The following is a 12420-nucleotide window of genomic DNA, read 5'->3' as shown; positions in this document are numbered from 1 at the left end:
TTAGAGAGGAACCACAACAGTCGTGCAAGTACAACTGGGAAATGGATGACAAAAAAACGCGGAGAGGGCATGCTTTTAACATCGTGTTTTCACAGCAAGAAACTACAACTAGGTTTATAAAACTAAACTGGAAGCTATAAAGTGAAATTTTAAAAAGATTTTGAAGTTTACTAGTCGAGTTGAAGCAATGTTTAAATAATCATTTCTTCTTCAAAACGCTAAGGTAACGCAAAAAACCGACGAAGTTTCTTTTGAACTCAAATTTTTCCCAATACTCAGCTTACAAAACAAAGCAGAGGATTAAAGCTCGAGGTGGATCGCCGGAAACAGAATTACAGCTCGAGATAACTGTTGTAGTAAGAACACTACTTATAAATGTTTCAAGTATTCTACTACTCAAACCGTAACTCATCCAGAGGCCCCACTCCCCAGGTGAAGCTCCCTTGAACCCTACTGAGTCCCAGCAGCAGGTACAATGCGCCAGGAAACGTGTTCCCACCCCGCTGTCAGTGATTCGCACGACTCCAGCTGAGAAGTCCAGCGTGAATTACAAAGTGGACAACGTGGGGAGCACGGAGGACCGAGGCTAAGAAACCCGGCTTCGCCCGAACTCCTTTTTGTTTTGTTTAAATCGGCCTGCCGAGGGAGGAGCCTGGCCTCGCCCGCGGGCCTCGACGGCCGAACAGCGCCTCCCGGAGCCGGCCAAGTCCACCCCCACCTCTTTCGCCATTCATCGCTTCCTCCCCTCCCCCCATCATGTGACCACAGTCCGGACGCCAGGCTTGTTTTTCTCCCCCCCCCCCCCGCCCCCGGCACAGCCCCACCGCGCACGCGCCTCGCAGCCCATTCATTCGAAACTGCGTAACAATGAGCCCCGGGCCCGACGGCTCCGCGAGCTCCCCCGCCCGGCCCGGGCCCAGGAGACGGCTTCGCCTCCCTGGAGCCCCCCAGCCCGCCTGGGCTCGCGGCCCGCACCCGCCCCTCTCTGCCGTGCAGCTGGGAGTGGCGAGTCAAACTTTCCGGAGCCCTCCGGAACGCCAGGCCCCTCCCCTGCCCCGGCCCCTTCCCCGCCAGCCCCTACCGCGAGCGCAGCCGAGCCCCGGCCTCCACCAGGCCCCCCCCCTCAGGCTCCCCCAGGGAGCCCGGGCGCCACGACCGCTCAGCCCCGGGGAAGTCGCGGCTCCCGCTCGCCGCGGGGAGTCGGGTGCCCGGCAGCCCGAGAATCCCCGCCAGCCGGCCCCGCCGCTCCAGCCCCTCCCTTACCCGCCCCCACCCCTCCGGAGCCCTGCGACCACACACCGTCACGACGCGGGCCGCCGGTCGCGACAGCGCCGCCAGCAGCTTGCCTGCGCACTCCCGGAGGGCCGCCCGCGAGCCCGGCGCGCGCCGCGGCTCCCGCCGTGGCGTTTACTTCTCCGCCGAAACTTTCCTACTTACCAAACCCGTCGCCATTACCAAGTCTTTCAAGCTTCGTCTTTTCGCCCTCCCCTGAAGCCCCCGGGGGGCTGAGCCTGCGTTCGCCTTTTCCATCTTTAATTGGTCGGGAGAACTGTCATTCTAAGATTCCGCTTTTCCATTGGGCAATGCCGAGGCCCTTCTCGGTGGGCGGGTATGTATTGACTTTTCTGTTGTGTTTACTGGAGAAGCTTGCTTGTCAATCACCACAGAAAGCGCTTTGGATTGGATCGCTGCCGAGACGCTGGGGACCGGAGCCAAACTTTGTTCTCGAAGTGGATTGTGGGTTGGTAGTCTCAGCCTTGCTCCTTAGCTCAGGAAATTGCCGACCGGAGGAGCTGGCTGAACTACATATCCCAGAGATGCGCGCAGAGCGCAGTCTTGATAGTAAACAAGAGTCATAGGGACACGTGTATCAGCTCGTTTGTTTTGGTGTCTCAGACAAAAGGGAGGGGGCGGAGGAAAGGAGTGTTCTAAAGCGAGGGCCTCTTCTCTTCCTCTGGGCCTCCGGGAGCACTCCGAGCAACCTCAGTCTGTCGCAGCACCCATTCCAGGCCATAAACAGCCAGCGTCGCTTGCTGCTCAGAGTTTGGCAGATGGCCAAGGTATTGTTTTAGTGCGAGGGGAAGAAGATGACTGCACAAGCGGAAGCGGTGCGGTCTCGCCAGGGACTTGATCACTCACAAATCACGGCCCAGGCATTATGGGGTTGACAAAGGTAGATTCAGGGCTGCCCTCCCGCAGCGGATGAGCTAGATTCTTTAACTCAGTCCTTGCCTCATCACGCCCACAGCTCGGAAAGATTTACCAGTTATGTTCAGTTTACCCGGGATGGGTTGAGACACAGCCAAGTACTGTAGGGTTTAGGGATGAGACGATCGCAGTCTCGAGATTTACACAGATGTTAAGGGGACCGACCATTGCTTTGAAATTGAGGCGTTTGAAGCGGTATTTCTGAATAGGCCTACATTCTTTTAAGTTCACACAAAGGGATATAGTTATAGTGTATGGTCCAGAGTTACGTAGTTGCTGGATTACTTGTTTCTAGGGTGAATATTTTAACTGTGTCTCCCGTCCTGAGCGTTCAGAAAGAAAACTGTCTTTCCACTCTGTTTCCACTAGGGGTTCTTCCCGACTTTTCTAAGGCGGTCTCATCAGAAGCAGGGAATGGCTTCTCTGCTTTAGTTACTACCTTCCCTTTAAAGGAGGTTGCTCATAGCAGCTGGGTGCAGCTAATCTGTAATTGGCATTTTTACTACTCACATTATAAGCATTACTGTAGGCATTATTGAGCTTTTTTTATTTGAACCTTAAGTGTTTAGTCATTTAAGCCATGGATTAGTTTTTATTTCTTTCGATTCTTAGAGATGTGCTGACAATTGAGAGGAAGGAAATGAGTAAGAATGCTGCTAAAGTCGATTCGGGGAAGAATTAAAAATCTTTTTATTTTATTATTTATTTATTTTGGGTTTTTCGAGACAGGGTTTCTCAGTAGCTATGAAGCCTGTCTTGGAACTCCCTCCATAGACCAGGCTGGCCTCGAGCCTCGAACTTACATAGATCTGCCTGCCTCCCAAGTGCTGGGATTAAAAGCGTGCACCCGGCAAAATCATCTTTCAAGTGATCTTTCAAGCTGCCGCATCTCTTGAATTTTCAAATGTACCCAAAATCTACATAGCAGAATCAGTAAAGACTACCTGTGTATGACTAAAACAAGGTTTCAAATTCCTTTGAGTTCTTCATTTGGACTCTTGAAATAGAAACTATTCCTAAAATAGCCCTCCCAAGTGAGCAGAGATTTACATATACAGTAATCAAGCATTATTTTCCTCAAAATAATCTAGAGGAAACCCAACAAGATGCCAATTTTCCCCCTAAGTAAAAAGAAGATTTTAATGTACGTCTTTCAGATACTGTAGTGATCCCAAAAAGCATGACTATTCCAGCCATTTTATGCTTGTTTTTTTCTTTTAATGAAAAGTGATTGTGATCATTACTTTAAAAATATAAATTTTTAATTTATATTTAAATTTTTAAATTATATTTAATTTCTTAACCAAAATATTAATATTTCTATCCTTGGGGTATATTTAATCATTTAAAATTAATATGTTGTAGTTTCCAAAACTGAAATCAACAAAAGCTGTGAGCCTTAGATCTCTCTATCCCTCTTGAGTATGTAAACTATAACACCAGTTTCCCTTGGATGTTCTAAAAGAAGGGGGAGGGAAGCCGAATATAAAAACACTTTGAAGGTCTTACTGAAAGCCTTAGCGGTGACTTTTTTTTTTAAAGCTGGAAATTACCAGGGTGTGATGAATAAGTTCAACTCTGGTAAAGATACTGTACATTAATTATGAAGCCTTATCAATTGTGGACTCCATAAATCTTTCTCACTCATTCATATATTTAGTACTGACAACTATACAAAGATTTAAAACATTTGTCATACTTTATCTTACTGTGTCCAATCTTCAAATATAAGTTAGATTCAAATAGTTTAATCATAGATAAATATAATTATTGGAATTCCCACCACCTTTTAGTGGATATTTAATCCTGTCTTTTGACTTCCTGGGGAAACTGAGCACCTTATCACCTTATGCATATTTAACATGAATAGCATTAATTCTTGGTTAACCAAAATATTAAAAAAAAAGAAAGAAAAGAAAGCAGCTAATACAAGAGCTAGAACAAAGACTAATAAGATCTTAGTAAAACCTTATGTAAGTTAGACTCTTTGACTAAAACAGATATACAGAGTCATCTTAAGATGTTTTCATAATAAGATTAACATTAAAAATCACTTTAATACTCCCTCTTAGTACGTACACTGTACACGTGCATAAAATCTATGCTAAAATGTGAGGGGAAATCTCAAATTATTATCAGTTTGAATATTTATTTGTTATAAACAAGTTTTAGGGCCGGGCGGTGGTGGCGCACGCCTTTAATCCCAGCACTCGGGAGGCAGAGGCAGGTGGATCTCCGTGAGTTCGAGGCCAGCCTGGTCTACAAGAGCTAGTTCCAGGACAGGAACCAAAAGCTATGGGGAAACCCCGTCTCGAAAAATCCAAAAAATAAAAGACAAGTCTTAGATGGTTAAAGGTGGTTAAAATATAGTTTGGAAATTAGACAAACCCTACTTAGAACTTACTTCATCTATTTAGAGATGAAATTGAGTGATTTCCCTGTGTACCCCCATATCTTAAACAATTACTACTTTGCCAAACAAAGAATTGAGAATGCCCATGATGCTACTTGAATATTCATGGTATCACTGTTCACATTATCAAACAGTTCAACAAATTCTACGACTGAGAAAGAAAATAAACCGTATAGTTCAAAGTACTATCCCCAAAGTTTCAGATAGCTTTTTAATAGAATATTTAAACCACACAAATACCTCCCCATATTATCTAACTGCTTGAAAACAAGTTACTTTATAATTAACTTAGTTCAAAGTATTCATGTAACACATGCAGTAAAATGCCTCGAAGGCAATGAGCACCAGTTTGGAACTGAATCATTAATGCGTGCCTCATAGCCTTGAATGATGCAACTGGAAGTTTAGATTTTGTTCAGATGACCATGAAGCAAGACCTCTGGCGGCTGATGTATGAGTGTCTTCTCCCTATACCAATCAGGAAGAAGAAACAACAGAAGACAAAGCAAGAAAGACTGTTGGGCTTCTTGCTTACATAACAGATTATTCATGTCCCCAATTGAAATAGGGATATGGGAAGAGATATAGGGGAAAGGTTGGGTTCAAGTTTAGACACTAAACTTGCAATGGCCGCAAGAAATTTGATTATGGGGAGTCTATAACAGTTATATGTTTTTATTTTCATTTGGACTTTAAGAGATAACAGTCTAGCAGGCGGTGGTGGCTCACACCTTTAATCCCAGCACTCGGGAGGCAGAGGCAGGAGAATCTTAAGTTTCAGACCACGTGAGGCTTCATAGCAAGACCAAGTCTGTAGAAGCCAAAATGAGGTAATAGAGATAATTCAGGGTTTTGTATCAGGATGGATGCACCCAAAGCAGGGTTGGGAACTTACCAGATGAACACCCGGATGTTAGTTGTTCAGAGTTTGCTGGATCTGTGCAGTGTGTGTGTGCGTGCCTGGCTAACACCTGTGTGGGTCCTAGAGATAAGACTCAGGCCATCTCACCAGCCCACACAGTGTTAATTTTTCTTGGGGGCGGGCAGGCTGGTTAAGACCATTACACCTTCCTCCCTACACCACAGAGGACTTCTGAGTCTTTTCCTCTACTCCTTTATAAGTAAATGGATGAGCCCACAAACTACACTTGGGGGCTAATAGGGAAGATTGGGGTTCTAGAAAGGCACCTGTATCCCATACACCATGGGTTGTTCTACTTGCTGTATTCCCAGTTTATCTACTAAAAAGAGCCAAATGGGGGGGATGGGAAAACAACCAAGGCTCGTCTTATTTGTTCTAACTTTTCCTTGTGCATAGAAGGAAAAAAAGATAATTTTTGTTTTCAGTTAAGAGTACATAATGTACTAACATGCTACCATGAAACATTTATAAATGGTGCTAACAAATTATGTGTAAATGTTATATACACCTATGTGTATATGCCATGTACACCTACACGCCACTTTGTAGTCTCATGTTTCTATCTAGGAGAATGGCAAGATTCAGGCTATGGTTAAATCAAAATCTGAGGAAACCACATCCCCAAGGAGGTGGCCCTTCATTTTAATACAAATGATAGGTCACATCTCCTCATGTTCACATGACAGATGCTCACTAAAGACTTATATGTATTGTTTTGGTTTGTAAACTTACCATATGCAAAAAATAAACACACCATTTGTAGTGATATTTTATTTGTATTTTAATAAAGCTTGTCTGAAGATCAGAAAGTAAAACAGCCACATTGGTCAGCCATACAGATCAGGCAGTGGTAGCCACAAAACTTCACCATAGAGGCCGGGCGGTGGTGGTCACGCGTTTAATCCCTGCACTAGAGAGGAATATAAGGCAGGACGAGACCTTCAGTCTGAAGATTTCACAGAGGTAAGAGCTCTCTAGTGACTGGCTACTCTGCTTTTCTGTTCTTCAGGTTGAACTCCAATATCTGTCTCTGGATTTTTATTAATTGTGCTACACGTTAGTAAAAAAATTTCCCCTCAAAATTGACTTTGCGTTCTATCAGACTACGCTTTTAACTGACATTAATTGGATTATAGGCTATGACTTCAAAATTGACTTTGCGTTCTATCAGACTACGCTTTTAACTGACATTAATTGGATTATAGGCTATGACTTTTTTGACTTTGTGTTCTATCAGACTACGCTTTTAACTGACATTAATTGGATTATAGGCTATGACTTTAACAATGAAAGGAAGAAATGTCCATTCCTCATAACTTCTGCCACAGATGTACAACACGGTCTTGGTGAAGATGGTTTCTCCTTGGTACGCAGCAAACAGAGATAGTCTTGGTGTTGGGTACACAGATCTTCCAAAAAATAATTAGTATATTTGGCAGCTTACATTTTGACAATTCATGAGTTACAATGATAGGATTTATTTATTTTAGGTGCTCCCTCCTTCCCCTCCCCGCAATACAGGAGATCTGTCTGCCTCTGGCTCCTGTTTCTCTCTGGAGTGTTAGCTGCCTAACAAAGGTCTAGAGCAAGCCCTTCAAACCTAGTGTTTTAAGACCATAGAAAGCTACCTAATCATCATAACACTTCTCAAAAAAGCTGTCTGTGTTGTTTTAAACATACTTTGTACACAGAAACAGCTCTGCACACTTCTCACTCCTACACTTCTCAGGGAAATCCCAAGTCCTTGTTTCATTGCAAAATCTTCACATAAAGCATTTTGCATGACTTGGTAACTAATGTTAACAGTAACCCAAATAAGCCGGTCGGTGGTGGCGCACGCCTTTAATCCCAGCACTCGGGAGGCAGAGGCAGGCGGATCTCTGTGAGTTCGAGACCAGCCTGGTCTACAGAACTAGTTCCAGTACAGGTTCCAAAGCCACAGAGAAACCCTGTTTCGAAAAACAAAAAAAAAAAAAAGTAACCCAAATATATTTATCCAACTTCTATTGCAGGTAGTATTTTTGTTAAAATATAGATGCTAAGTCTTAATTCGTAATGATAAGCAAGAAACACAATACCCTTTTAAACTTACTTAAAACAAAATGAAGACTCTTGTTCTCCAGGACAGATTCCTAACACTTTCCTGGCCACAGATGTACTTAAGAGGTGCCATCTTTGAATGGAAACATGGACAGTAAGATTCCTCATTAGTGATTTAATAATGACATCCACAAGCCAAACTTGAGCTGTTTTAATTAGAAAGTTTTACACGTAAATTCCCTAGTCAATCATATTTAGTTGGTTATTCTAAATGACCAAAATAATGTGCAACATATCACAAGTGTTAAAAATTTAACCAATAGTTAAAAAGCTTACAAAGACCTACAGTCATGCAAAACCGTACTTTCTTACTGCAGTATGCTATGGGGTTATAACTTCCATGGAACATATTTCATGATTTTTGTTACATTTATACACTGGACAAACCATAAAAAAGAAAACAATGCTTAAAACATTTATTATAAAAGTGTGCTTTATTATAAGGAAATTTTAAATATAACCAACAATACTAAAAATGACGTAACTGGCATTTATAGCCTTGGTTGGAGTTCTTTATTCGACAGGCATTCATTTACTGTTCCATGAACGCTAACAATCCGCTTATGCAATGCAACAAAAGAGAACTTGGAAAAGGGAATAAGGAACACAGAATGATGAACCGGGAATTCGGGTGGCATTTTTCTTGTTTTTCTGTTTTTGGAATTTTTCCTTGTTTAACACATGGCTTTTGAAAACATGTTACCTTCATGTAGAGAGAGCTCTTTTTCCTACAGATTTTGCAAAAATAGTAGTATTTTAAAACATGACTAAAGCTATAGTTTACATACTTTAATTTGTTTATGCATTATCCAATTAACATTCTAGCCATGTTTTCATGTACATGTAGGACTATAAACATTCCCTTATAAGATCATGACAGCCATAGATGAATTTCACATATATAGATACCTCTGTACCTTACAACATGTTTCCCAAAGTGAAATTACCCATTTGAAGGTGAATAACTGGTGAGAACTAATGTCTCTAGACATTTGGTCATGGGGCCTGAAAGTTGTGTAAAAGTATATTACTTTGGTTGTATATAACAATTCATCGTATCTGGCATAAAAATAAGCATATAGTGACCAAAGAAAACCTAGTAAAATTTTGTACTTTGTGTACTTTTTACTCTGAGTTGACTTTAAAGCTAAGGACAAGGCCTAATGATAAGTAGTACAGACAGAAATTCCATTACTCATTATGTATGGCTTTGCTTATATACAAACTTATTTCCACCACTGCATTAGAGTTTTTAAGGATTGGAAAAGACAAAACACACTTGATTGGCTGCAGATCAATGAGCTTGCCAGTTAGCAATTATGACAAGGAATTAAAAAGCAAAAAAACATGGGCACAGACATGTGCACCGGACTGTAGTATGCAGACCATAAAGAGCAAAGAAATATCCTGTGGGCATGTGGATAAGAATCCCAAACAATTTTTCATAGTAAAGTTTTCCTTTTTCTAAATATAAGATTTGGAACATTAAGAGGACAAAAAAATGTTCGATTAAGTTTAAATAGCTTAAAAAAAATCTTTGTCACATTAAATGTCCAAATGCAATTTATAAAGAATACAGGAGTTGCAAAATCAAAAAGGAAGCAGTGACACCATATATTTGATGATGAGAAATGTGTTTATGGGCTGGGCGGTGGTGGCACACGCCTTTAATTCCATTACTCAAGAGGCAGAGGCAGCCGGATCTCTCTAGTTTGAAGTCAGCCTGGCCTATAGGGTGAGTTCCAGGACAGCCAGGGCTGCACGAGAAATGTCTTGCGGAAGAAAAAAAAAAAAAAAGAAACTGCATTTATGATCTTTCATCTTAAAAGACTCTCTGCCCAATTATCATGACTAAGTTGTCAAGTCTCAAAAGCCACGCAGTTGCGTAGGCTACTCACCGACATCTGTCAAAGTAGTCAAAACGTACTTTATTGCAAAAATATAAAAAATTTTTAAATTGCATATGACGTTTTATACCATTTCACCAATAGGCCAAGGCTAACAAATAACTTATCAAGCCAGAAATACCAGAAAATGAAATGACCGACATTTACTGGATGATGGATTATAAGAAGAACGTGATGTCATGTTAAGTCGCATGAGTCATTACCAACTTCCCTCTTCAAAGGGATAGTCACTAATTTGATATTTGAATAAATCAAACACACAGATCGGCCTATGATTACATCTTTTAATTATCTTATTAAACATGTACGCTTTCAATATAACCATTTGAATAAAACTTTCAAATAATTTTATGGAATAAAAAGTCATTTTTATGAATATGTTGATTTTTTTTAATGAACTACCCATTAGAAAGTGATGTTAAAGCCTACTGACTATTAAATCACTACTGTTTACTGATACATTGTAAATGTTTTTTTTTTGTTTAAAAAAGGAAAACCTGAAATCACAAAATGCTTGGCATGTACACAAACACATTCTCAGTGGACTAACCACTACAGCGTAACTGTTTCACTAATGCTCTTTCCGCTCCGTACTTTTGCTTCATGCAGTGGGCTCAACAATATCCATGTTTGTTCCAAACAGTGCGACTAATTGTTCTTCATAGGTGGCGATGTTCCTTTTCATAATTTCCATGCAAGGTCCCAAAAGCCTTTCAAATGCTTGCACATCCATGGCTAAGAGAAAAGAAAAATAAATAAATTGAAAATACCATTCCCTGCATAACTCTGAAATTCCTAAGCCATTCCTTTCTACTATGATACCGCCATTTTGATATGTTAACAACCCAAGAGAATTTTTAGTTAGATATTATAAAAATATGAGGAAAAAAAAAGGTTAAAATGTTCTGCTTCAAAAAGGAAATAGGGGGCTGGAGAGATGGCTCAGTGGTTAAGAGCATTGCTTGCTCTTCCAAAGGTCCTGAGTTCAATTCCCAGCAACCACATGGTGGGTCACAACCATCTGTAATGAGGTCTGGTGCCCTCTTCTGGCCTGCAGACATACACACAGACAGAATATTGTATACATAATAAATAAATAAATAAATAAATAAATATTTAAAAAAAAAAAGGAAATAGGACCTTTGCTGGTTACAGTCTGGGATGTTATGACAGATGAAGGACTTGTGGCGGAGTTGGTGGGAGGTGCCTGATCCACGTTGGGGAAATGAGGGTCAAACATGGCACAGCCTCTGGGCTTTCAAAGATAAACATAACCGCCTTCCCCAAAAGTGGTACATGAGTTTCTTTTCCTGTTCTGAGTGTACAGTAGCATGGTGTGAAGATTTTTAGACATTCATACCATTGTCTATGCAATTCAAAATCGTGATCAATATGATGCTTTTTTCTGCATCTATCAATATATGTATCACTTTGCTTGTCTGCCTCATGCATTTTATTTTGTGTTTTTGGTTTTGAGACTGTTTGGTTTATGTAATTCATTCACAGTGACCTTCAATGACCTTCAACAAGACCTTGAATTAATGACCCCACACTTCAGGTGCTGGAATTACAGACAGGAGACACCAAACATGGCTGTCTCCTGTATTTTAAAACTTGAGTTTATAATATACTGCTTAACATATCAAAATCTATCTCTCAAATTTGCATAGGTAAAAAAGGTAAAGTTTGTAAGGCTTCATGGACATTCTTGCATGGCACATTAGTAAAAATAAAATTTAGTAAAAATTAAAAAATTAGTAAAAATGAAAGTGGCCTGTATGTATTGAGTCATTAAATAGACAAATGAACTACTTCTTAAAACAAGTAGCCAAAAAATACATAAAAAAAATAGCCATCTGAGAAATGCAGATCAATACTACATTGAGATTTCCATCTCACCCGTCAAAGCATCTATCATCAAGAAACAACAAAAGTTGACAAGGCCTCTTGAAGAATGGAAGCCTTATCCACCATTGATGAGATCAGTGTGGCCACTAGAAATAGGTATGTAAGTTCCTCATTAAATGAAACTAGACCCACCATTTTATCCAGGCTCTCCCCTCCTAGGCATGTCTGAAGGAGTCAAAGTCAGCACACAGTAGAGATACCCACTTGCCCGTGTATAGAGCAGCACCATTCACAATAGTCAAGCTATGAACTCGGCCTCAGTATCCATCAACAAATGGAAAATAAAAATTATACACACAATGCACTGCTACTCAGCTAAAAAGAAAAACACATTGTGACATTTGCAGAAAGATGAACAAAGCTTAGAAATACCATCTTAAGTGAAGCAGACACTTTGTTTTTCTTCAGATGGGGCGGGGGAGAAACATGAAGTTGGAAGGGAACTATTTGAAAAGTAGAATGGGATCAACAGGGAGAAGGAGAGGGTAATTACTGTGAATATGCAAAGCACGTGCTGCTCGTGAAAGGGTTGCAACTTTATACAAGTTAATATGTACTAATGAAAGAAAAATCATTTTAAAAGACCTAGTCAGAAAACCATTCCTAAGGCAAAAGTCACCTCTGCACTTAGAGGTAGTGGCACGACACACGCTTCTAATCCCAACACTCGGGAGGCAGAGGCAGGCGGATCTCTGTGAGTTCGAGGTCAGCCTGGTTTACAGAGCTAGTTCCAGGACAGTTAGGGTTGTTACACAGAGAAACCCTGTCTTGAAAAACCAACAAACGAAACAACAGCAAAAAAAACATATATACACATACAAATTGAACCCAAAGCTCATAAAACATTTACCAGTGAGTGGTTAGATAATTTATCATGCATATATTTACCTCTTCCTAATAGAATATAAAAAATGTGATGTATTAATAAAATTCCTATAGTGAAAAATTGTTTAAAAACAGAA

The 12420-nt window shown here is 40.7% G+C and overlaps 2 protein-coding genes across 3 annotated transcripts in view; both read right to left on the bottom strand.

Annotated features, from left to right (window-relative positions):
* Hbp1 (HMG-box transcription factor 1) overlaps positions 1–1483 on the bottom strand; it is a 29706-nt gene extending 28223 nt beyond the window's left edge. The window contains exon 1 of one of the 2 annotated variants that reach the window (XM_057783090.1): positions 1438–1483. In XM_057783090.1, coding sequence (XP_057639073.1) covers positions 1438–1452 — 15 coding nt within the window. In that variant the 5' untranslated portion in view covers positions 1453–1483. The other variant, XM_057783091.1, reaches the window with a different exon arrangement.
* Positions 1484–7779: 6296 nt separating this feature from the next.
* The window catches only part of Prkar2b (protein kinase cAMP-dependent type II regulatory subunit beta), a 95212-nt gene continuing 90571 nt past the window's right edge, over positions 7780–12420 (bottom strand). Inside the window, exon 11 of the mRNA XM_057782836.1 lies at positions 7780–10285. Within this exon, the coding sequence (XP_057638819.1) occupies positions 10152–10285 (134 nt within the window). The 3' untranslated portion in view covers positions 7780–10151. The remainder of the gene's footprint in view (positions 10286–12420) is intronic.

This window comes from Chionomys nivalis, chromosome 10 (genome assembly GCF_950005125.1).
Source record: "Chionomys nivalis chromosome 10, mChiNiv1.1, whole genome shotgun sequence".
Taxonomy (NCBI): Eukaryota; Metazoa; Chordata; class Mammalia; order Rodentia; family Cricetidae; genus Chionomys; species Chionomys nivalis.
Note: the sequence above shows the minus strand (reverse complement) of the source record. Positions and strands in the feature narration are given on the sequence as shown.